The 25,974-nt window shown below is 38.3% G+C and overlaps 1 protein-coding gene across 6 annotated transcripts in view; it reads right to left on the bottom strand.

The window, feature by feature from the left end:
• Positions 1–25,974, bottom strand: part of RASAL2 (RAS protein activator like 2) — a 383,638-nt gene that overhangs the window by 21,244 nt on the left and 336,420 nt on the right. For 4 of the 6 annotated variants that reach the window (XM_065936113.1, XM_065936111.1, XM_065936116.1 and 1 more), the window contains 9 exons: positions 19,953–20,106; positions 18,080–18,178; positions 16,962–17,516; positions 14,538–14,682; positions 8,078–8,222; positions 7,211–7,447; positions 5,312–5,513; positions 3,057–3,256; positions 1,202–2,063 (listed from right to left, as the gene is read on the bottom strand). In XM_065936113.1, the coding sequence (XP_065792185.1) occupies positions 1,202–2,063; positions 3,057–3,256; positions 5,312–5,513; positions 7,211–7,447; positions 8,078–8,222; positions 14,538–14,682; positions 16,962–17,516; positions 18,080–18,178; positions 19,953–20,106 (2,599 nt within the window). The remainder of the gene's footprint in view (positions 1–1,201; positions 2,064–3,056; positions 3,257–5,311; positions 5,514–7,210; positions 7,448–8,077; positions 8,223–14,537; positions 14,683–16,961; positions 17,517–18,079; positions 18,179–19,952; positions 20,107–25,974) is intronic. The other 2 variants (XM_065936114.1, XM_065936112.1) reach the window with 1 other exon arrangement.

Genomic DNA, 25,974 nt, shown 5'->3' with positions numbered 1-25,974 from the left:
GTATCCCAGGATCCTGTGAACATTCTAACTAGAAGAAAAAAAAACACAATAGTTACCAAAGTAGTGGCAAGGGCTCTGATTACAGCAGAGAGGAGGCAGAAAGAGTCAAATCAGTAAATGCCTATCTATAAAAATGCAAATATATTAAAGAGATACATTAGTGTTTCATTGCAGTTTCCTCTGACCAGTGATTCTGCTGAGTAAAGGATTTGTCACAGAACTTGGTTAATCACAAAGCCTTTGAAATTTTGGGAAATATAACCAAAAAAAAAAAAAAAGAAAAGAAAAATTTAAGACTGAAGTAAAAGTATCTCTCAGCTCCCTAATACAAATAAAGTATGATTAGTTTTCAAAAAAAATTCAATGAAGCTTTTTAGGGGAAGGTTCTTTTTTAGATGAAAGTAAGATATATACATATGCACTCGAGTTTATTTTGAGAGCAAAATATGTCTACGTGCCTCAAAATGTAATACATAAGGAAAAAAATGATTAAATTCTTAAGAAACCTTTCTTATTTGTGAAGAAAAAAGTTTGATAATCTAATATTAAATTTAGGTGTGATACTAGCTGGGCTTATCCATGTAAACAGAAAAAGAACAGATTTGCGTAACCATTTAGTGAATACTTGTCAACCACCTGTGTTTCTATCTTTTGACCTCTCTCCTTTACCTTGCCACTACAGGTGTTAAGTTAATTTTTCTAGTAATTTTCGGGAAAAGGCACATGGGGCTTGCTATTTTCAGAGGGAACTGGGGTGTGGAGTAGAGAGTAGGTATATCAAACTCTTGGCTCAGAATGCCAAACTTTAGTTTTGAAACTTAAGGGAAAAAAATAAGGAGGATCAATGTGCAGATTCCCAAAATACATCCTATTTGATCTGGCCTGAAGATTTCATATCTTAAATTTCTAACCATTCACTCAGCATCACAGATCTGTGCTGGGTGCTGAGGGGTAGCTCAGCAGCTTGGAGAGATGGAAGGGCGACCCCGCGCCTGGGTGTTGAGTCAGGCTACATTCCGCTGCCTCACCTAGCCAGAAACCTCCCAAACTTTTCATTTCCTCTTTCCATTAAAAGGTTGCAGAAGATCGTTTTAGGCGGAAACCCCGTTAGTGACTGCATTTCCCAGTGATGTATGGCCAGAGACCCGAGGACACAGCAGGACCAAGCGGCGGGCATTCCCGCTCTGGCGCTCGCCCCTACCTGCTGGGTCTGCTGCCTCTGGATGGCTCTCACTTTGGGGACCGGGCTCTCTCTGGAGGAAGAGGACTGCTGTCGGGACCGGCTCCCGTTCTGCAGGGGCTCGGCCACCAGAGCCGCCGAGGCCACCGACATGCTCCCGGTGCTCCGCAGGGAGGCGCTGTGCGGCAGGGACGGCGGGGCTTTGGCTCGGGCGCCCAGCGCCGCCGGGTCCATCTTCCGGAGCTGGGTCTGCCCCGTGCTGTTCTGCCGTGGCAGGGCGAGAGGTCTGTGTCTGTCGGGCACGGTGTGGCGCCTGGAGAAGTCTTCACTCTGCGTGCTCCGTTTGGTGAAGTCCTCCATGCTGCTGTTGCTGGGTCCGCTGAGTTTGAAGTCTTCACTGTTGCTTTGGCTCCTGGAACTGGCAGTGCTTAGGTTCTCCAAACTGGAGTCCACAGAGGCCTTTGGCATTGCAGGAATGGGGTTACTGAGGTGATAGACAGGGTTCTGGAAGGACAGGGGCTGGAGGCTGCCTGGCTGGCTCAAGGCTGGGTGCAGGGGCCTTCGCACTTGGGGTGCACTCTGCGGGGTGCTCTGAGCCTCCCGCAGTTGCTTGATGCTGGCCACCTGAGTTATGGAGAGCTGGCTTCCGGTCAAGCGCATGGGCATGTCGAGCATCACAGACGCGTGCTCCGCTTGGGCGGCGTGCGTCTCCTGAAGGTCCATGAGGGAGATGCTGCGGCCATTGGGAAGGCTATTTTCCTTTTCATCCTTTTCCGAGTAAGTCATGCTCTGGGAGGAGGCTTGCTGGACCAGCAATAACGTCTTTCCTCTGAAGTAACTGTCTGTGTTGTCCTGGCTTGGGGATTTTAGTTTGTGCAAATCACTGTGAAAAAAGAAAGGACCCTTCAACACTCCTGAGGCAAATTTAACAGTTAAGATTTCCTCAACTCTGGCATATAAACTCCTCAGAAAGCTCACAGGCCCTGGGAGCCTCACTTACTGGTTTCTAGGCCCAGATTTCATCATGACAATACTCAGAATAAGATCCAACATTTTCAGTTTTTCTCCAAAGGTGGGCGATAACACTGTGTAGAGCACCTCCATCACTGTCTTAGATTTTTACTAGAATTCCAATCATTTCCTAGTTAGGTTTTAAACTACCCGGGGTATTCCAATTCATAGTTAATTAGTTGTCTAACCCTCCCAGAAGCCCTGAGTATACAACCAAAGGATCCCTACTATAGGGACAGGTCTTGCCAATATAGAAAACAAAGTTTAAGTGTCAACATTGTATCCACCTGTCCAGCTGAGACAGCCAGTTCTAAATTGATTTCAACTGAGGTTCTCAGATCTCTGAGTGATACAATACATGAAAATACCAATTTCATAGAGCCCTTAGTCTTCTATTAGGCAGGACATATGTTTTTTTAAGTCACTCAGTCCTGTCTGACTCTGTAAGACCTCATGGATTGTATTGCCTGCCAGGTTCCTCTGTCCATGGGATTCTCCAGGCAAGAATATTGGAGTGGGTAGTCATTCTCTTCTCCAGGGGATCTTCCTGACCCAGGGATTGAACCTGGTGCTCCTGCATTGCAGGCAGATTCTTTACTGTCTGAGCCACCAGGGAAGCCCAGGCTTTTTTATTTAAGTAAGTTTTTTGAATACAACTGTAAAAAGTATCATTTTAGGAAAAAAGTATCCTAGATTATGCATATTATTATGACAAACAATTGGATTTATCTCAGAAGATTCTTTCCAACTGCTCATGACTTTAAAACTGTAAATTCAACAAGGAAGTTCGATAGATTTCCCCACAAATCTCTAAACATCATCTCCCTCTGAGGAAAGCAGTTCCAGTTCTTTCCTAAGTTCATACCTGTCAGTAGGGTCTTCAAATATTTTCTGCAGCCCAGAGGAGAGGCTTCCACTGACATTTGGACTGGAGTTATGCTCAGTGAAGCGTCTCAGTTGCTGTTGTATTGGTGTAGGATTAGTCAGAGATTTGGTAATATCAGCAAGAACACGAGGGAGAGGTCCCAATTTTGCCACGGTCGCCTGTAGGAAGGAATTTTCACCCTAATTGGATAATAAGCATTGTGATATCCACCACAGATTGTTTTTGGGACAACGATGCCATTGATGGAGGGGTGGAGGTTGGAGGGAAGGGTAGGTGTTTGCGTATGGGAGTGGCAGGTTCATAATGCATTGTTATGGAGCAGCAGAACCATGGCGTCGAGATGAATGGAGGAGGCGGAACAAGATGCAGCAGACATTGAGGAAAGAAAGGAAATAGAAATTAGGATTATGCAAATAAAAATTAAAAGACATGCTCAAAACAACCAAACTATTGCCATTCCAACTAAAATAGGCATGCAAAGCAAACTAAATCTTTGGGAGGCTGCTAGATCAAGGCAGGGGAAGGGAGGGGAAGAACCAAACACCTTCTAACCAAAAAGAACTTTAGGACTAGAGGACTGGCTAGTGTGATGAAACTTCCAAAGACAAGGGATCATGTGAGGAAAGAAATGCATGCCAGCATACAAGAAGGTGATGCATTCAGGGGTCCAGAGCACTGCAGGCCACAGAGTTGATAACTGTCATCCGCTAGTCATTTAACCTTGGGAACGCTGACCTACGGCCGACTGAATTTGCATCAGCAAGACAATGTTTTTGTTTAAACAGCAAAATCAGGTAAACTCTATGAGATACCTCTAGAGGTACCTGCTGGTTCCCAGGACCAAACAGGTTAATTAAAAAGAAGAAAGTGTGTTTACACAGCAAAGCCTGTTAAAAAGACTCTGCCCCTGAATAAACCAGGTTGATTTCACAAGATATTATAACTGTATCTGCAGCCCACTGATGGTGTTATTCAGTGAAGAATAACCTTTTACAACTTGCTTTATCCATCTCAATCATTTTTTCCTTTGGGCAATTATTCTCATGGGGCCTTATGGGAACCTTAACCATTAGGTAGTTTTATGTGGCTGTCTCTGGGTTTTCCCTGACTCCCCCACACTGGGTGGACTCCTGGTTGAGGACAAAGGCCATCTGAAGAATGTCTTTACTCCTTCGACTCTCTTGAGCCAAGATTCATATTCAAGGAATCTACCCTTAGCATAGCCGCAACTTAAAATCTAATGGGTCCATGAGAATAAGAAACAGTTTATTATTTTACAAATGTGTTAGTACCAGTGGACACTCTACCATTTATATTTCCTTAGGAAAGTGGTCTTTTTTAGTAGGTTTTACTCCCTTCTTTCCTATTTTATTGGTGTGTCATTTTTAAAGATAATAGGAAATAGAGGAAAATAAATTCTTATTACAGAAAAATAATTAAAATAATTTTGTTTTCTGAAGTTATTCTAACATACCACCACAGATACTTATAAAGTATCTGTGGCAAACAAAAACATCAATAAACAATTATTGTGATAAACCTAGCCAAAATATGTTAGACTGTTTTTCATAATAAATTCTATTTCTCTTTGCAAAATTCCAGAAGGAAGAAAATGATTGACAGGTATACATTTAGTTATTAATATGATATATAATTCTTAGCTTATAGTCAGAAAATAAATGATTAAAATGATCATTTTCTATATTAATTCACATCTACAGAGGAAAAAAATAAGGATTTTCAGATCCCATATATCTCTATAGACACCGATAGTTATATTAAACCCTCTGACTTGCATGATAAAATAAATCTCATGGTAAGTTACTTAAACATGATCGTTTCAGTACTTTTTTAAGTCCACACTTTTGTTAGAAATTGCTATATGAGGTTTCATCTCATTCTACACTCCATGAATAACGGATCACACATCAATATCCAATATTAGTTTCTAGGCAAATACACACACATATTTATAGAAATATATACCCCGTTAATCAAGGTAACTATTTTAAAATAAATGTTAATAATTTCGTGGCTTTCTAGAATTTCCTGGTTGGTTAGGGTACATATTTTACTCAGAAATAATAACAATTTCCTCCCAGACTTCCAGCTCAAAAGGTTGCTTTCAACTAGCAGACAGCACAAACAGGATCACTCTGTAGACACTCTCCAGAATTCACGTGGCTTAGGGTTCTCTACCTCCCATCTCCCATTGCCCTTCCAGCCTCCTTTACCTTATCAAGTTGGGAAACTACTTCCCACAGTAAGGAATGCAAAACTGAAAGCTCTCGGCCCAAATCAATGTAACCATCAAAGCCTGGGGTGTTTGAGATGGTGTCTGGATTGGAGATCTCCAAAAGGAAGCGCTTCATTCCGCCCCATTCATGCTCTAAAAAATCATTCATGAATGCCATGTATTCCTCTTTGTTACCAAATCTGAAGTAGAGGGAGAGAAAATGAGAAAGAACATATTCAGGAAAAGAGATGTGATCATTTTGAATTGATTTTACACAGAGCTATACTTTTTTTTTTATTTTGGGGAGGTGACTAATTTGTTTTATTATCTGTAAGTGATAAGTATTAAAACATACTTTATTAATATTACGTTAATACTCAAAAACTTTGAATAGCTTTCTGTTCTCTATAGGGTAAAGACAAAGTCCTTTTCCCCTGGTATTTAAAGCCAGTATAAACGTTCATTATCAGTATAAACCTCAGTATACTAGTTTCTTCAAAGTGTCCCAAATATATTATACTTCTTTTCTTTTCCAAACCTTTGCTTATGCTACTTATTTCTACTAGATAATTTCCTCTCTTCTTTGTCTGCCTAGGTTCTAGCTATCTTCTGGGCCTCGCTTAAATCTGAAGAACATGTTCCAAAATAAACTAGCAACAATTTTTATAAGAATTAGATCAAATATGGGTAAACATAGATTTCTCTGCTGGCACATATGTAGTGCACACAAAATTAAACTCGTGCACTTTCAAAGAGCCACAGGCTAGAAAACAATGTGTCTCACTGAAGTTCTAATTTTCCCTCAATACATTGCTACTAGAAACATACTTAAGCCTCAACATTGAGAAAATCTGGGGTCAATTCTGCCAGTGTGAGTTGCTTCTCAGTGATTTCTTAAAATTATTTCCTATAAACTATAAAAATTACACAAACTTAAGAAAAATTTGAAAACACTGAAAAGTGGAAAGAATAAAGGATGGCTGTACCAATTCTACCGCCTAAACATATCTGCTGTTTACAGTTCAGTGCATTTATTCTCCAGCTGCTTTCTCGTAACTTCTTTTCAAAAAAGTTTAAAACTACAGAAAATTTCAAAGAATATACAGTGTAATATCCATATGCCATTTACCTACATTAACCAACTGTTCACATTTTGCCAAGTCTGTTTTCACCTTCTCTCTTTCTTTTTCTGATTGAACCATTTTAAACTAAGTTGCAGACATAACCCCTAAGTACACTAGTATCTACTTCTCTAGAATAGTGAATAACTCTTACACATACCAATGCCATTATCACACTGAAACTATAAGAAAACATTATTTATAAATCATCTCATATAGAGTTCCTATTTCACCAGTTGTTCCCAGAATGATTTTAATAAATTTTTTTCCAATTTAGATCCAAACACTGCATTCTCTCTTTTATCTAGATAGTCCCCACTTCATCTTTTCCATTTTTCATGATACTGACTTTTTTGAAGGGGTCAGGCCAATTCCTTCCCAACTTTTTTATATTTACGTTTTTGCAATATCATATTGGAGGATAAAAGCATATACACCATTTGGTGTCCTATCTCTTTTTTTGGCTAGCTCTTTTTTGTCCTATCTCTTCTTTAAATAGCACTTTCATTTACCATATTATATCTTTATCATTTTCCATACTATTCATAAACACATTTTGTAGTAGCTGCATATATTCCATTGGATGCATGGATTAGTAATCCATTTCTCTACAAAGTGACTATTCAAAGTGATGTCACTCTTTTTGCTGTTTTTAATAACATCATGATGAAAATCATGTAACATGAGTGATGAGGTGCCCCATGCTCATCTAAAGGTTAGGCCAAATGTACTTTTAAGTGATGCTTTTAGAAAGTGGTTACGGTAGCTCCACCTACTTGGCAAAGTTGGCCAGGTTCTGGATGACCTTGGCAATGAGAGTCAGAGTCCGAGATGTGCGGTCATCAGGATACTCCTGCATGAGGTTGAAGAGACTGGGAGACATGATGGCCGGGCACAGAAAGCGGAGAAACAACGAAGCGCTGATGAGCCGCTCGCTGATGTCCTGCTTGCCACGGGTCAGGCACTGCTGCTTCCAGGATGCAAACACTTCTTTCAGCTCACGGGGAAAAACACTGGGGAAGAAAGAAAGACCAAATGTAAGAGTACCAGAACCCAAAAAAGCCCGGGTGGATCCCACTGTGGCCCCACAGAGTCAGGCTATGCGGAGGGAATAATAGAGAGAACTCCGTCTGATGCACGGCTGAGAGGTGGTGGACAAATCAGACATCCAGATGGAGACCAGAAACCTCATGCTGTGAATCTCAGCAATGAGTGTAAACTAGGTTTTGCAAAGTGGGAAGATGGCATGCAGCTCCTGACTAATCCATGTGGTTTACTCTAGCTCAGCATAATCTCTCTACAGACTGCTCATCACAAATCTAAAATCTCACCGACTGCTGGTGAGAACAGTGATCAGAAATCATTAATGCATCTGCTTTGACACTATTAAATATGTTTAAAAGTCCTTAAAGTACTTTTGGTACTAGAGGATGTGGTGTTAATATTCTGGGGAAAGATTACATTTATGTGGATAGTTTAGGGGGACTTCTCACAATATAGGTTTAGATTTTAGGCAAAACTGTATTAGGGAAACTTTCAACTTCTCTTCCTTTGGTTGGGAAATCACAATTAACACTGATAACTTTCATAAGGAAAAAAGTCAAGTTCCATAAGCAGGGAATGAAGCACTGACAGCAGCTCACCAGTAAGAGTTGATGATCTTGCAGAAAGCCAGCTCACAGCACATTTTCAGGTTGCTCTGATGGTCCAGAAGTTCACTGGATGAACATTTGCTGGGATCCACTTCACAGTTTTCATCTGACTCATACAAAGCTTTGATGAACTCCCCTATTTGAAGAAGAGAAGATGATGGATCGGACAACTATAAATAGTGTCTTCCTGAATATAACAAAAGAATTTAGGATTTCTGTACTAAAATGTGTAATAGGGAACTCTTTCTGATGCCTGACACAGAGGGCACAAAAGACTGTTCACGAAGGGTTATTGCTTTGGAATCTAAGATTTACCACCTCCTACATGTCATGTTTATTTTCTTTATCCTGGAAGTAGAAAAACAGCACTCATTAACATTGTCATCATGATATTTATAAAAAGAATAATGAAACTACTTTAAAAAATACTACAGCTTTACATCTTTTATCTGAAACCATGAATATATTTAATTAGCAGGAACTCATTAAAGGCCTCTCTACCTTATGAATAATGTTGCTACTATTTTAGAAGAATAAATACCCCAGGTCTGAATAAATAGCCCACCTATGCTTTTAAGGGCTAATACTGGTGCCAAACTGAATGCCAAACTCAAGTAAGGGTTTCTAGGCCCACCTCTCCTAATGGGGATAATAATTCAACATAGCACATAGAACAGCATCTCTTTATATAACTTGGATGTTTTTCCAAATAAATTTAGTTTAGGTGCCCTGTTCATACATCTCATCCTTTGAAGAGATATGCCCAGTATTTCCTGAAACAGCAAATCTGTACCTAATCTGTTTATCCTTCTCTATGAACCACACCTTCTATCTGTTCTGTTCTATGCTTCACACTATTTTGTGCTTACTTGTTCACACACTCGTATCCTTCAGGATGAATATGACTGAAGATCAGGGACTGGGTTCTATTCAAGTTCAAATCCCAAGCCTATCAAACAGTTCCAAAGCATTGCTGCTGCTGCTGATGCTAAGTCGCTTTAGTCGCGTCCGACTCTGTGTGACCCCATAGATGGCAGCCTACCAGGCTCCTCCATCCCTGGGATTCTCCAGGCAAGAACACTGAAGTGGGTTGCCATTTCCTTCTCCAATGCATGGAAGTGAAAAGTGACAGTGAAGTCGCTCAGTTGTGTCCTACCCTTAGCGACCCCACGGACTGCAGCCTACTAGGCTCCTCTGTTCATGGGATTTTCCAGGCAAGAGTACTAGAGTGGGTTGCCATTGCCTTCTCCCCCAAAGCATTGCAGGAGCTCAAAAAATAGTTGTCAGAGATGGTAGTATAGTTTTCTTTTTTTTAATACGTCTTTAAGAAAGAGGAGTAGGTCTTTCAAAGCTCCTTCCAAATCTGCTTATAGTAACTGAAGTTCAGGCTAGTTACTAATAGATATCATGGAAGTGAACAGTAATTTCTACAAAAAAATTAAGAAGCAGAAGCAATAACAAAGAGCATTTTCTATCAAAATGGCTAATACTAAGGTAAATGAAAGATTAAAAAAAATAGCTGTGATAGAGGATGGGAAGTGATTATTTGGAAGTAAAATGCTTGGAGGACAGGAATTTAAGTGATGCACAGAAAAGAAAGTGGTACAGAGAAAAATTAAAGGCTGTGGAACCAGACAGATCTAGGGTCAAATCCTGGACCCATCACTTAGCCAACAGTGGGGGCCTGAAAAATCACTTAACTAGTCTGAGTTTCGGGTGCCTTATTTGGAAAATAGCGTTAAGAACTCCAACCTAGCAATCCCACTCCTGGGCATACACACCGAGGAAACCAGAACTGAAACAGACACGTGTACCCCAATGTTCATTGCAGCACTGTTTATAATAGCCAGGACATGGAAGCAACCTAGATGCCCATCAGCAGATGAATGGATAAGAAAGCTGTGGTACATATACACAGTGGAATATTACTCAGCCATTAAAAAGAATACATTTTAATCAGTTCTAATGAGGTAGATGAAACTGGAGCCCATTATACAGAGTGAAGTAAGCCAGAAAGAAAAACACCAATACAGTATACTAACGCATTATATATGGAATTTGGAAAGATGGTAATGATAACCCTATATGCAAGACAGAAAAAGAGACACAGATGCATAGAACAGACTTTTGGAGTCAGTGGGAGAAGGCGAGGGTGGGATGATCTGAGAATAGCATTGAAACATATATATTATCAAGTGTGAAACAGATCGTCAGTCCGGGTTGGATGCATGAGACATGTGCTCAGGGCTGGTGCACTGGGAAGACCCAGAGGGATGGGATGGGGAGGGAGGTGGGAGGGGGGTTCAGGATGGGGAACACATGTAAATCCATGGCTGATTCATGTCAATGTATGGCAAAACCCACTACAATATTGTAAAGTAATTAGCCTCCAACTAATATAAATAAATGAAAAAAATAAATAAATAAAAAGAAGGTTGAAAAAGAAAAAAAAAAAAAAGAACTCCAACCCACTAGAGCTATGGTGAGGAACAGGGCATGAAAAGAAAAGTGTCTAATATGGTGCCTGGGTACTTAGTAGGGGCTCTATACAGTAGGTGTCATGTATACACTTTGTAGTTTTAAAATAACTTTTCATACAGTGAAAAAAAACAAAGTAAAAAGACTTTTAAATTGTTTACCAACGCTCACAAGATTTCTACTGAACACATTCTCAATGTCACCTATGCTACGTGCTCCCACACATTTCACCTCATTTAAAGAGTACCTGAATTTAAAACTAAGTCATCAATGTCAAATACTTCATGTAAAAATCAATCCACCTCTAAATTTATATCATTAATATTTGGCTTAATGAGTTCTACCTATTCTGGGGAAATAATACTAACTTGTGAATCTTGAGAGTATTTTTCTCTTTTTTCTTCAAAAAAAGAACCAAATAAATAACTCAAGGGTCTGGAAGTAAATTGATTGTCTCAAGTTTTTTTTCTTTTTATCTGATTATATTTAAAATCCTCTGAAACTGAGAAAACTCTTTTCATTTTTGAAACTATAACCTATGTGTCTGATAGTGTGGAAAGCACCACATTGAAAAGTGAACTTTTATGGATCTGCACCTAGTGACTGTTTAGCTGATCACAAATTATTGAGACAGATTTGATCCTTTCATGTCTCTGGCCTTGTGGTGGGGGGGGGAGATTAGGGACAAACAGGAAGGGTGTTTAAATGTTTACATTTGAGTTTGTCTACAATGTTCTATAATGCTTCATTATCTCATTACTATCTAGCACCCAAATTTCATGTGTAGAAATAAGCCAATAGGCACAGACATATTACTGTTAAAAGGAAATTTGCCTCCGCCATCAATGGTGGAAATCAGGCCATTTTAGAGCCTTTTCTGTATGTCACAGAAGATGGTGTTTCCTGTGTAGTCACAGGACAGCAACATGAAATCTGATTTCAATTAGAAAAGTAAAAGGGGTTAATGGATGAAAGATTTAAGTCTAACTGAGGCAGAATCTATGCTATCAACCTTAATGCTTTTAATCAAGATAAATGAAGACTGGCTAAAAAGCAGGCAGATATTCTTTAATTTGATTGGCAACTTTTAACTCAGTTTTCTCTAAGCATTCTTCAGGCAGTCTGCAAATAACATCTACTTTTTTTGCCCAAAGTGTATGAAATACAGTAAAACTTGAATTATTCAGAGTACTCAGCTGTACTTATTAATGTGATTTTTTGGTTTTACTAAGACTTCACTGTGAAGTCTTTTTATTTAAAACTTACCATGAAGCCTTATTTAATTGTGTGATTAGAGGTGCCTGCTGTCCCAAGTACACTATCCTATGATGAAAAAAACAATCTTTCTAAGGGAACTAAAATTTTTGCACTTCTTCAGGGTTACTTTTGGAAAATCACTTATTACTATTTTGAACCATATAAAATAAGTCTTAATTTACACTGGTGCTAAGACTGTAAACTGTTCTCAAAACAGAATTTGTCATAAAAAAATAAAATATAGGAGAAAAATCAGCTACCAAGAATCTAGGATTAAAAGGCTAACTAGAAATATGGGGAGAAGACAGTAGCATCTCTGCCCTGAAGAAGCTTACTAATTAATTTCGCTTGTGTCTTGGAAGCAGCAGTCATTTTCACCACCCTGGCCCTTGCTCTTGGGTTACAAATATGATAATAGAGATCTTTGTGGGGTTATGTGAATTTCTTTGCCTGCTCACTGAGTTAATTTTCATATCTCAATGAGTCAATCAGCTATTTAATTACTAACTATTCTATCAAAGGACCTGTCTCTCCTTTTCACTTCAGGAATTATTTCATTTGGAAATCCTGGTTAGTCCACTGAATGGGGGAATATGAATATTTGATTTTTAAGCAGTAGATGGTCGACAAATATCTACCTCTTTATCTCCCCAGAATAGAGAATACTGTTTGAGATGCATCATTACTGCTTTTTATAAGGTGATACAAATCATTAAAGCAAACTATGATATATAATTCATGATATGACTATAATAAGCTTTTTATGTGAGACTGATCCTGTACCTTTCCTAATGTCAATGAAAATCCATTTTCGCCATTCTTCTAAAATCTAGTTAGATCTTAAAACTAAAGCATATGACTTAAAAAATTAAAAAATGAAGATAGGAAGCAGGAGAAGAAAAAATTTACTTCTCTAGAGTAGGAATTAACTGCTATTACAGTGAGTCCAGCACTCACAGTCCAACACAGTGTTATACCTGCTGCTTCTTGAGCAGTGATTCACTTTTTACCTCCTGTTACCTGGCTCCTGAGAACAATCTCAGGCATCACTAATGAGCAAAATCAACAGCCATGTTTTTCTATGAATCTTTACCTTCCTTAATCTCTGATTCTCTTAATGCTTTTTCCCTCTTGGTGTCTAAGACTCTTTTCCTTCTTCTTTTTTTTTGCATGTGCATGCACACTTCCTCTGTCTCCGATCTCTTCTCTCATTCCTCTGCTTCCTTTGTACCATAAGCCAGGAACACTGTAAGATCTGTCATTGGCCCTATTCTCTTCCTTCTCCTGTAATCTGGTAGTTTCACTGATTCCCTCCACATGGGTGACTTAGTCCTAAACTTCCACCAGCCAGCTAGACAGAAGTCTTGGGATGTCCTACCTAGAACCCCTGGGACTTCCCACTTGAACTTCAAGTTAAATACATGTGAAGTGAAAATATAATTTCTCATTCTTTCAAGTGTGTTACTTTTATGTTCTCTTTCTGTTAAGAATCTCATCATCTTTCTTGCCAATTGCAAAGGCCCCAAATTGACAGTAATATTTGACCTCCTCCCCTACCACACCCTGCCCCATTCCCACAAACTGAAGAATTGCCAAGTCCTATTACCTCATTGGTGATTACTTCATTCAGTCTTATTTCTTGCCTTCAACACACACCTGTCTACTCTTGACAGTCACATGTGACTACTGAGCATTTGAAATGTGGCTACTGCAAACTGAGCATGCAATAAATGTAGATAAAATACACATAATTTCAAAAAGCATGAAAAAAGTAAAGCATTTTGTTCATAATTCTTATATTGATGATATATTAACTAATATTTGGATATACTGGTTTGAATAAAATGTTATTGAAATTAAATTGACCTGTTTCTCTTGCCCCTTTTTTATACTGTGACTACTAGAAAATATAAATTACATGTGACTCACATTAAGTTTCTTTAGGACAATGCTGATCTACATTCTGTGTGAAGTACTAGGGACATAAAGATAAAGAAAATGACAATGTTCTTTAAGGAACTCATGTCTGCTTTATCATAATGTACACTGAAGTGCCAAGCACAGTGCCTTACTCAAGTGCTAACACCTGAAGTTTATGACCAAACATGGAGCTGTAAGTGGGTGACCCAGTCAGTAAGGACTACTGACTGGCGAAAACTCAGTTGTCACGGAAAATTCTGTAGGTCTTCCAGGCAGAAATTGGGAGTCACGGGAACTGGCAGGACTTTCTCCGTTTCTGATGCATGATAACAAATGCTAACACTTTCAAAACTTACTAATGTATTTATTGGGTTGGCCAAAAAGTCTGTTTGTAGTTTTTCCATAAGATGATATGGAAAAACCCAAATGAACCTTTTGGCCAACCCAATATATCATGATGTAAATACCCAAGACTTCAGAGGAAACAGATCAACTAGATGTAACATCTCATTACTAACATCACTGCATGTCTCAAGAATCTCAGGAACTTCAGGGCATGGGGGTAGCTGCCTATGCTCATGAGCTTTCTTGTGGTACATGGTATAAGAAACAGATCTTCTATTCCTCCTCTGGTGAGTATTGCAGATACTTCCTACAATTGAAACTCCAATTTTAACACTTTAATCAGTTGGAACTAAATAGTGTTCAGAATTTGAGTTCCAGTTGGTTGTTTCAGGAGGGTGAAATAACCTAAAAATCAAAAGGGAAAGAATAGAGATGTTTTTCTTCTCCATACCCAGTGCATCGTGAAGATACTGTTGTCCCACCAACTTGAGGTATTCCTCAATGGATTTGGTGGCAATGGTGTTCTCTCTGAAGATCAAAACATCATGTTCTCCACAACGATCCACCTCAGACATCACCAAGTCCGTCAGAAAATCCTGGTAGAATAATGTTCAATCAGGCAGAAAGCAACTGAATGTGAATAAATACTACACGTTAGGATAGACTGATAAAATGTCAGACATCCTGGGAATGCTGCTTTAAAACTAAATCTACCAGATTCATTTGAAGGGAAAAGGTCAGTCAGGATACAATTTGAAGTGCTACCAACTTACCAACCTTAGGTTAAAAATTCCTTCAAAGGTTTTTCATTGCACAAAGGATAAAGCCTATAATCCTCCATGTGGCCTGCAAGCCTCTATATTTCTTGGTTTTCTGTCTACCTTTCCAGCCTCATCTTGTACCATTCTCTTTGCATTGTGCTCTAGTCAAGGACTTTTTTTGGGGGGCAGGGCCCTTGCATATATCAAACCTTTTCTAACACACGACATTGTCTATTCACCACGGAGTTTTTTGCAAATGCTGTTCTCAGTTCTGCGTCACTCCCACCCGTGCTCCACCTCATTTCCATGGAGTTAATTCCTTGGATCCTTGGATTTTAGTTTGTACCTTGTCTCCTCAGTCTGACCAACACTGCCTCTGAACTCCATTAGTCAGGACCCCTTAATCCACATTCTTGTGGCATCATGTATCTTTTTATAAATCTGCACTTCTCACTGTAATCACACATTTCTGTAATTATTTTACTAATATCTGTTTTCCCCAGAGACTGTGAGCCCCATGAGACCAAAGACAGTGTCTATTTTTGTTCACCTCTATATTCTAGCATTTAACAGTTTCTGACACATATTTGGTGTTCAATATAAAATAGTTACAAATTGGCCCACAGTATCAACATGAAATTTCTTAAACATCTAAACTCATTTTCTACATGAATTATGTATCTCTAGCCATCCATTCATTCATCCATCTACTCATCCATAGTGAAGGAAGGCATAAGCAGAAATGAAGCCCTTAAGAAATAGCTGCTTCATTTCTCAACAGTCTTAAGGAACTTAATTCAAAATTCAGTGTTCATTATTCAATTTGAAATCTGATAACATCATATATTTTGAATATTATATATTCATTGGATATTTCAAAGTCTCTAAAATATAAAACAGAGGGACTATGGTGATTTAATTTTGTTTTTAAATTAAGCATTTTAATATTAATGGGGTTCACTCTGGGATTTTTTTCATCAGTGTAAAAGAGTCATAGACTTAGGAATCACTACTAAAACTCTTATGCTAAGGGACAGGAAGAAACCTGGGGGTGATGGTAACATTCTGTATCTTGATTCCTGTGGTTTCCATGGGTACATAAACTGTCAAAACTCATTGAATTTTTCCCTTTAAATGAATTTGGTTTATAATATGTAAACTGTACCTCAATAAAGCTGTTAAAAAAAATCCTACATATATCCTTGAACCTCAAGCAAATGAACAACAAAAAGAACATATCCATACAATTTCAAAGATGAGACTCAAAATTTCAATGATTTTTTTTAACACCAGAAAGCTCAAAATTATCATTAATAAATTCAACCATCAAAATGACAATCAATAGGAAGACAATTAAATAAGGAACTAAATATTGAATATATTGATATATTCTGATATGTATCAAGAAATCTTAAAAACACTTTATTGTTCAGTTCTAAATAAACTATTCTAACTGTGAACTCCTCTAGATCTAAAATACAATTTTACCATGATCAATTTGCATATAATATAATGCAGACTTTAGCCTAGTTAAGTGAACATGCCTCGCAGAGGTGATAATTACCACAGTTCAGGCTGATCAACGACTCTATCAATTGTTTAGTGTTCTTCATACAATTAGTGTATTTCTCTTTCTATCTTCCTAGATTTTTAATTCTATCCAGGATGAACTGAGGTAAGGCTATCATGAGGCAGCTAACAATAACATCCCTTGATATTTTAATTCCAAATTCAGACATTAATCTCTTGAAGACTCTTGCTAGTGACCAACCTGATTCAGGAATACTTCCTTCTGTGACTAGGTAATATATATAGTCATCAGTCAATCTTAATTTAGAATATAGTGTGGAATAAAACAGTCATACAACACACTTTGGAACTAAAGAGAAATAATCTTGCACACACTGTGGGATTATTACACCAGTCCTACCATTTATTTTGTTTGGCGATAAACAGCTAGCGGTGGTATCTATATTTCGTGCAAATAAACTTCAAATAAATACTTGTTAGACTCTTCATTTTACTTCTTTAATTTTATAATCTCCACTTTTTCTGAATCTAAGAACCAATAATAGGTTTCCTTTCTGGGCAATGCAACCCCCCTTTCTACTTACCTTGGCTCTTCCAGTGCTTTGAAGAATGTGCACCAAGGCACAGGCTAGCTCTTCTTTATTTCTCACACTGATTACTGGTTCAAGAACAGAACATAACATGGTGTAGTTGCTGGTGACAAATTCTGCAAACTCTTTGTATTGCTCCATAGGCAGAATGGTGATGGTTTGGAAACGTGATTTAATCCGAATAGAAGGTCCTCCTGTCTTTCCTTTGTTGGGTGTAGGTGTACTCACTGGGTACCACTTTTCTACAAACTGGCGACCAGTCACACTGGCAGTGGGGATGTTGACTAGCCCTACATAATTATTCTTGTCTTTTTTCTTCTTTTTTTCCACATCTTTATAAATGTGAACTGTGATGCTATGAAGAGGTGGAAGGCTATAGAACTCAAAATGTTCACCCCAGAAAATATTGTCTGCTTTGGTCTTGCTGGTTGTACGAGCAAAGAGGGTATCATCAAGGCACAGTTCACAGAAATATTTCTTTTTAGGGGCAAGGTCCTTGGCTTCAATAATCCATAAACGGAGAACATTTTCGGCTCGTCTACAATTGTCCTATAAAGAAGTAACAAAGGTGTGTTTGAGAGCCAAAATCTCAGAAAGACAACATTTTCCTCTTAAAGTAGGTGATAGATACTATGTACTTCATTAAGGGCAGTCAAAAATAATGAAAGGGATTGCTACCTCATCATTCAAGATAACAGCAAGCTCTCTGAGAGCCACATACATTCTATTTCACTTGGGTTAAAGAAATAACATCCTGTAACAGAAATTCTCATATAGCCAGTCTTATGGCAACTGGATTAGCATTCAGCAAATAAGATAGAGGTATGTAAGTAATTAAGAAATTTGTGTTCTAGTTCCATTTCTATTGTGTATTGTACTAGGTTCTCACTTAAGTCAGGTAACTTCTCTAAGTCCTCTTATCCACACTGATAAAATCATGATACTGTCTGCATTAAGATTATTTTGAGCACAAAATAATAAGACACGTATTTGTGTTTAAAAGTTCTGTAAAATTTAAGGTATTATTAATATTACTGTATTACTGTATTACTTCAATCAACTTACTGCTTACAGAGTCACACAGTTTTTTGGCCATTCAAAGCCACTCTTACCTTATTTGGTTGAACTGTCCTGCGGAGGTTTTCCATCCACTTATCTCTCTCTGAAGCAGAGTTACAACTGAAGCATTTACTTCCACTTAAGTAGGTAACCTTCAACACAAAGATTAGAGGTAAGGAAAAGGAAACACAGGGCTTGGGGGCTCTGTCTTCCTAGGTGTATCATTTAAGAGTTAGGGACACGCTATGAGCCCAAATGATGCCACACGGTAGCCAAAATGATACCTGCTGGTTTTGTGATATCTACGTGTGCGTCTACATTTACTTTTTGCTTTGTTATCCACTTAGCACCTATCCTCCTCTCCAGGTAAGGACAAAGTTCACTGAGAATTCAGCTTAGGAATCGAAAACTGGCCTACAGTTTAGAAAGAACAAAACTGAAAACCGCTAACTAAATTAATACCTTTAAAAATTACCTGCAAATAAATATCCTCAATTCTGAGTGAGTTAATAAAAAAATAAAAAGCGAAGAAGGTCTCTAACAGCTTATTCCTTGGGACTGCCTTCACACTATAATATTACAGAAGGCTACTACATGAAATTGAAAAGAGTTAGTCGTGTTGAGTTAATTACTCTGGAACCCATTTCTCTTCTATTAGGCAACCAGTCAGTTGATTTGCAGTCATTAGGTTAGTTTGAATATTATTATCAATGTCCTCTAAAAATGAAGTATGTTGTCTCTATGTCTAGAACCTAACACCTGTCTTGGCATACAATCTGTTGAACTGATTTCCACAAATATGGCAAACTTTAAGAGACTTTTATGAAAAAAAAAAAACACCAATAAATGACCTGTCCAAATTGCTAAAGTGGTTCACACAGTAACTTACTCTTGGTTCATAACCTAGTGAATTAGGTCAGATGTTACATTCTGTCTAATATGGTAGCTACTAACAACAGGTGGCTGGTGAGCACCTGAAAAACAACTAGTCCAAACTGAGATGTGCGGTTGAGTGTAAAACACACATCAGATTTTGAAGACTTAGTTTAAAAAAAAGAAAGTGAAAAGTTGATAATTTTATTTTAGCTACATGTTGAAAGTGGTAACATTTGGGTTTAATAAAATTTAAAATCACACACATGGCTGGCACTGTATTTCTATTGGATAGGGCAGGTCCATAAGAACAGGTATCAGATATCTTTCAACTTTTACAACACCTAACATAGGACTCATCATTAGTAATTTTGTAAGTTTGTGATAATTAATTAAATCATAATGCTAACAAGTACACAGATGGTTTTGAAATTAAATTTGCAAATGGCCAATTGTGTACATTTAGTTTGGGAGGGGAAAACTACCTTATAAAAAGTGATAATTTTCTGGTAAAGGGCAGTTTGTTCATTGAAGAAATTAGGCACATGCAATGTGCTAGAGAGCTAGCTAAGTGCACAGATATTATAAAAATAAAGAAGACATGATCCCAGATCTTGAACCATTCAGGTTTTAGTTAGAAAAAATTATGGTTTTGGTATTTTTCCCTCAAACAATCATTAAAATTGGGGACTTAGGTTCTCAGAAGAAAAATAATAAATATTATGTGATATCTTTATCGATACCAAAAGATTAAAATACTAACAATAATTTAGTATTAATCTTGTGATCTCGGCTGAGAACACACTAAGAATTCATTTATTTTGAAAGCAGACAAAGCCAGAAGGAATGAGAAGCCATCATTAATAACTTTAATTACCAATATAATTAGATTAGCAGATTTCTAATTTTTCCCCTATAAGTAGGTAATTTTCAGTAACTGAAAACCGGTTAAGATGATCAAATCATCAATAATACAGTAATGCAATCACAAGAACACTGGGTAGAAAATCTCTTTGCTGTCTACTCCTCCTCCTTTTTCCTAGACCTCCCCACCTCAAAGCAGAAGTCTTGTCCAAGGATGCTGCTGTGGAGCGGCTTTACCGACACAGGCTCCCCTCTACCGAGATCCAGACATTCCACAGCACTGCATGGGCTCAGCAAAGACTCATGAGAACGGGACTCTTTTAGTTTAGGCAGCCCACGAGACCTAAAAGTAGAAAAAGATATTTATGGCAGTGTAACTACTTGGCCAATAAGAAAATAAAGGTCAAATGCAGTGGAGGTTTAACAACAAATGAATAAATGCCTAAAGAGAAAAATAAGTCTATAATAATGATAGGATCATATTCATAGGACACATAGAAATCACATATATATTCATGTGTGTGTGCACACACATACTTTCTTTTTTCAACAAAACACAAAAATGTACTATAACCTTACTTATCTCAAGGGAGCTGGAAGCTCCACCACAGACATTGTTTTTTTTTTTCTCATTCCTGTGTTGGAAATGGAGAAATAGATACCATTCAAGGTAACCTTACATGTTTCTTTTTTATGCAAAGGTCTTATTTAAAGACAAATGGTTTCTTTTTCTTCCCCCATGCTATAGCTTTATCCTCTACTATCACTGACAAAATAGTAGTGGCTATATCTTCACTGCTTTGGCAGAATAAACACACATATACATACTCAGAAACAAAGCCAAACTTTTCAGCACAAGACCCTGCTTTTCAAAAGGTCTGGTTTTCATCTCAATATGGAATTCTTTTCTGGCAAGCTTTTGTTTCTCTATTTATGCTTTATTGTACAAATATGAATGAACAGTAAAATGCCTTGAAGAAACTTCCCACCCTCCAAAGAAATGTTCCAACTCCCATCTAGAAGAACAGATTTTTGTCAACACCATTGAGGGGTTCTGGTTCGTTTTGTCCCCTCGCTGGAATGTGGGGAATTGTGACTCTTGTCACTACAGGAGCTAGTACTTTGAAGCCAAACAATATAAAACACAATATTCTTGAATCCAGAACTGGATAGCTATGCAGTTTTACTCAAGTGATTATAGTATTTACTGACTGAAACACCCAGAGTTAAATACATATATTTTAAGTAGAAGTACCTAGTAATAGGAATAAAAAGAAATGTCTTGTAGAAAGATATTTGTTTTTGTAAAATGCATTAAATAAGCAGCTTCATTCATTTCCTTGAAATAACCATGTTAACATTAAAAGGAACTGAACTACTTAACATCAGAGTAGTTTGCAGTTAAATTATAAAGTAATGAGATATAGGAAACTAGTACTAAAGGCTGCTCTTTCCCTTCTGATTCCATTTCAACACTGTTTAATCAAATTCCATACATACAGTAAAAAACACCCTAAGACTAGGATTTTAGTTCATTCTTCTTTTCACACATAAAACATGTGCTCTCATATTCAGTAGTTTTTAAGGTCAAAGAGTCAATAATTACATTTACCGTTGATAATACAAAGTCTGCACAAAACCCACCTAATGTTTTGTACATAAAAATAGAACAATTTAATAGCTCCACATTTATTTCCTTTTGTTCTAGTGGATAGAACAATGTCATGTCATATACTGTCAAAATAGCATATCAACTATAAATAACTAAATGCAAAAACAAATTTTAATGTAATTACCATACATCCTTTCCCAGTATGCTTCATGGGAAGCCTGGTTGAGGCAACAGGATAACTATAACTGTTCCTAAATACAAATGAAACAACAATTCCAGCTCCTTTTTCCCAGGAGGAGTTGCCTGGTGAAGAGAAGCCTCTCCCGCTCTGGGAGTAAGCCTTTCAACAGGAAAGATAAAGAAGGTATGTTACAACAAAAGCCTTACTTTTATTTTTTAAACTCTCTAGGAAAATATTCTAAAACATAACGTTATCTCAAATCAAATAAATGTCTACCTACGTGAAGCAACTGTACAGCCACCTTGGAGTGCACCCCCAAATCATAGCGCGGCCACATCTCACAGCACAGCAACTCACTTTTCTGAACTACATCTCAGACGACAACTCTGGTTAGAAGACAAGAACCAACAGAAGATAGTTTCCCCTGCTGCCTTCAGTTACTGATAGCATCTTTGAATAAATGTTTTCCAGGTGTAATTTCAAGTCTTCAATAGCAGCAGAACAGAAACACATGAAACGGAACATGAAGTCATCTTCTAAACCGGCTGCAGGACAGGTAATATTTTTCTTCTCTTCTTCAGGCTGCATCCAGCCCCTCAGGTAACATAAACAAGGTTCCTGGGCTCTAGGCTGGGCCTGTTGCCATGGTGCTACACCTATAAGGAGATTAGAGCCCAAGGCAGCAGGGAGAAGCCAGCCGCCAGTGTGAAGGACTCAAGAAAGAAGCATGCTCTGCAAATGTGACCATTTTAAGATGGAAAGGAAGGAACAGTGAGGCCCCACCCATTCCCATGAACAATTTCAGAGTCAGAAGCTATAGGGAGAAAACTGAAGCAATTCTGGGGGTGAAGGAGAATCTCTTAACTTTGCCAGAGAACAAAGCAGTGATTTGTTTCTGGATAATCCCCAGCCCCCTACTAAAAGGGATTCCCTTCGTCCCACCTTGCAAGTATAGTCTTTCTCTCACGTCCATTCTATTTCCTTTGCTTTCTAGTTTAATGTTTCTAGGTATTGTTTTTCATTAACTTAACTGAGTTATATATATATATATATTTCTTTTTAGAGAGAGGGGTGGATAAAATTCTTTATTCATTGTATTTATAATGCTGAACAAATTTCATTTTGATACTCTGGCTTAATTTTCAAATACAGACATAAACAGATATTACAACCAAGCCACCTGGAATTAGAATTCAAAATTCCTCCTGGTTATGGAAATTTCAAGTTGTTCAGGATCTCCTTATTGTTCAGCATTTATGGATGTTTGTGTGTGTATACACACCGACACCAATGAATTGAACACTACGTCTGCTAAATATTCAACGCTGCTACTGAATAAATAAGCAAGCCCTTCCTGCATTGGGAAGAAAGTGTCTTGGAGAAGACAGAAGTAATTCCCAGAGAAGCAGGATTACAGTAAACAGGAAGATGAGCAGCCTGGGAATGGCAGTGGTGAGGAGGCATTATCTGTGCAAACATAATAGCACTAGTAATCCCAAGTCCCCTCTAAGTCATGTTTACCTCCTCCTGTACCTTCCTGTGAGCTGGTTTTTCTTAGATCTGCTCACTAGAGTTTTAACAGCTGTGACTGGCACTATAGTTTACTACTCTAAAGGAAAGAATATGGATTTATTGAGAGAAAAATGGGGGTTTGAAACAATTTTCAGTCCAATCTGACAATGGCCTTAATCAAGGAAACTAGCCTCGAAAGTGGACATTGTGAATTCGCTAACTACTGGTTCTCTTTCTGACCCCTGCACCCCTACCCGTCAACTCCCATCATCCTAAACATCATGTAATAATTCAGGGTTCAAATATGACTATTTCTTAGTTTAATTGGGAACCTGCTTCCCACAAGCAAGTTTAGTTCTAATTAAGGAACACTATCCTGCTTATTTAACTTATATGCAGAGGACATCATGAGAAACACTGGGCTGGAAGAAGCACAAACTGGAATCAAGATTGCTGGGAGAAATATCAATAACCTCAGATATGCAGATGACACCACCCTTATGGCAGAGAGTGAAGATGAAATAAAAAGCCTCTTGATGAAAGTGAAAGAGGAGAGTGAAAATGTTGGCTTAAAGCTTAACATTCAGAAAACTAAGATCATGGCATCTGGTCCCATCACTTCATGGGAAACATGGGGAGACAGTGGAAACAGTGACAGACTTTAATTTTTTGGGCTCCAAAATCACTGCAGATGGTGACTGCAGCCATGAAGTTAAAAGATGCTTACTCCTTGGAAGGAAAGTTATGACCAACCTAGATAGCATATTAAAAAGCAGAGACATTACTTTGCCAACAAAGGTCTGTCTGGTCAAGGCTATGGTTTTTCCAGTGGTCATGTATGGATGTGAGAGTTGGACCGTGATGAAAGCTGAGCACGGAAAAATTGGTGCTTTTGAGCTGTGGTGTTGGAGAAGACTCTTGAGAGTCCCTTGGACTGCAAGGAGATCCAAACAGTCTATCCTAAAGGAGATCAGCCTTGGGTGTTCATTGGAAGGACTGATGCTGAAGCTGAAACTCCAGTACTTTGGCCACCTCATGAGAAGAGTTGACTCATTGGAAAAGACCCTGATGCTGGGACGGATTGGGGGCAGAAGGAGAAGGGGACGACAGAGGATGAGATGGTTGGAAGGCATCACCTACTCGATGGACATGGGTTTGAGTAAACTCCGGGAGTTGGTGATGGGCAGGGAGGTCTGGTGTGCTGCGATTCATGGGGTCACAAAGAGTCAGACATGACTGAGTGACTGAACTGAACTGAACTGAAGGAACACTATATCCTTCAGTCATTTCAGTGGCACAGTCGTGTCTGACTCTTTGCCACCCCATGGACTGCAGCACGACAGTCTTCCCTGTCTATCACCAACTCCCAGACCTTGCTCAAACTCATGTCATTTGGGTTGGTGATGCCATCCAACCATCTCATCCTCTGTGGTCCCCTTCTCGTCCTGCCTTCAATCTTTCCCAGCATCAGGGTCTTTTCCAATGAGTCAGTTCTTCGCATCAGGTGGCCAAAGTATTGGCACTTCAGCTTCAGTATCAGTTCTTCCAGTGAATATCCAGGACTAATTTCCCTTAGGATTGACTGGTTTGATCTCCTTTACATTTTGGTTTACAGTCAGTAGATAACACTGAATTCTGTGTGAGCTCCCAGAGCTCTAGTGATGTGAAAGGTAAGGGTTAAAAATCTAATTGCTTTGCTGATGAAAATTACCTGCTACTTCTGACCTATTTAAGAGATAAACTACAAGGCAGGAGTAGCTTTCTATCACCCACGACAGTGAATTAATATTATATTGCTTTAACCCACATCACTAGCTGAAATCAGTCTTAAAAGACAAAAGTAAAGTCGTGGGGGGTGGGGAGCCAACATGCATGCCATTGAATTTACTGAAGAAGAAAAAAAAGGAGTCAAAAGACTCTGATTAGAGCAATGTTAAGTAAAACACAGCTGGATTTTTCCCAGCTCAACCATCCAATTTTTTAAAAAGCATATTTCCCCCAAAGCGCTAGTGGTACTTGGATGCGCCAGCACAATCTGCCACATGTTAACGAATTCAGTTCCAAATGCGGGAAACTTTTAATTAAAAACACAACTGAAAAAATAAATGCTTATTGCCACACAAAATCCTGTACTCCAGGGCAGGTGAATTTCTGCTTGGCGTGGCAGTTATGATTCCAAACTGCTTCGCTGAATTCTTGAAAAGACAGCTCAACCATAAACTGGGTACAGAAATATATGTTTGTGTTCACCAGAGTGTGTTCCTAAGGCATTTTACCTTGTCTGAAAAATTTCCAGGAAGAAATCAATAAAATTAGGTATCCTAGTAGTCTAACCAACAAATTTACAAAGGGTCTAATCAGGTTTTTAAAAGTTGCATCTGAACTTTCACTTTGGGAAAAAGACAGTTTTACTTCCTTCCCAGATTTTATTGTTTTTCAACCTGGTATCTGTGAAACCACCCAACTGATGTTTTTTGTTCGAAAGAGCAGATCCTTTCCTATACCTTAAAAGTTTCCCTACCTGAATTTTTTTTAAAAAGGGGAAAAAAAAAAAAAAAGGAACAAATTAGAGCTCATTCACCAGAGTTCTGCTTGTGTGCTAAAAAAATGTCCTCTTTGAGGATTCTGACAGCACTAGCTGCACTGATTTATCTGCTGCAGTTAAAGCCAGTCCCTACTGGTTTTTATGTTTGCTTAAAAAAAAAAACAAAAAGCTACACGACCACTCATGCAAAAAGCTATTTATGGAAACATAATATGTACTACTGATCTTCCTTCCCTCTGCTCTTAGCCTCTAGACAGGATGGTCTAATGAACCTAGCTGCTAATGGTAAAGAAGGATGTTTGTCAGCCTGAGTTTTCACTTAAATAAACCCATGGTAAGGAAATTTATCATCACAGTCAAA

Source organism: Muntiacus reevesi, chromosome 5, assembly GCF_963930625.1.
Source record: "Muntiacus reevesi chromosome 5, mMunRee1.1, whole genome shotgun sequence".
NCBI lineage: Eukaryota > Metazoa > Chordata > Mammalia > Artiodactyla > Cervidae > Muntiacus > Muntiacus reevesi.
The sequence above is the reverse complement of the archived record's forward strand: the minus strand, read 5'-3'. Positions and strand labels throughout refer to the sequence as shown.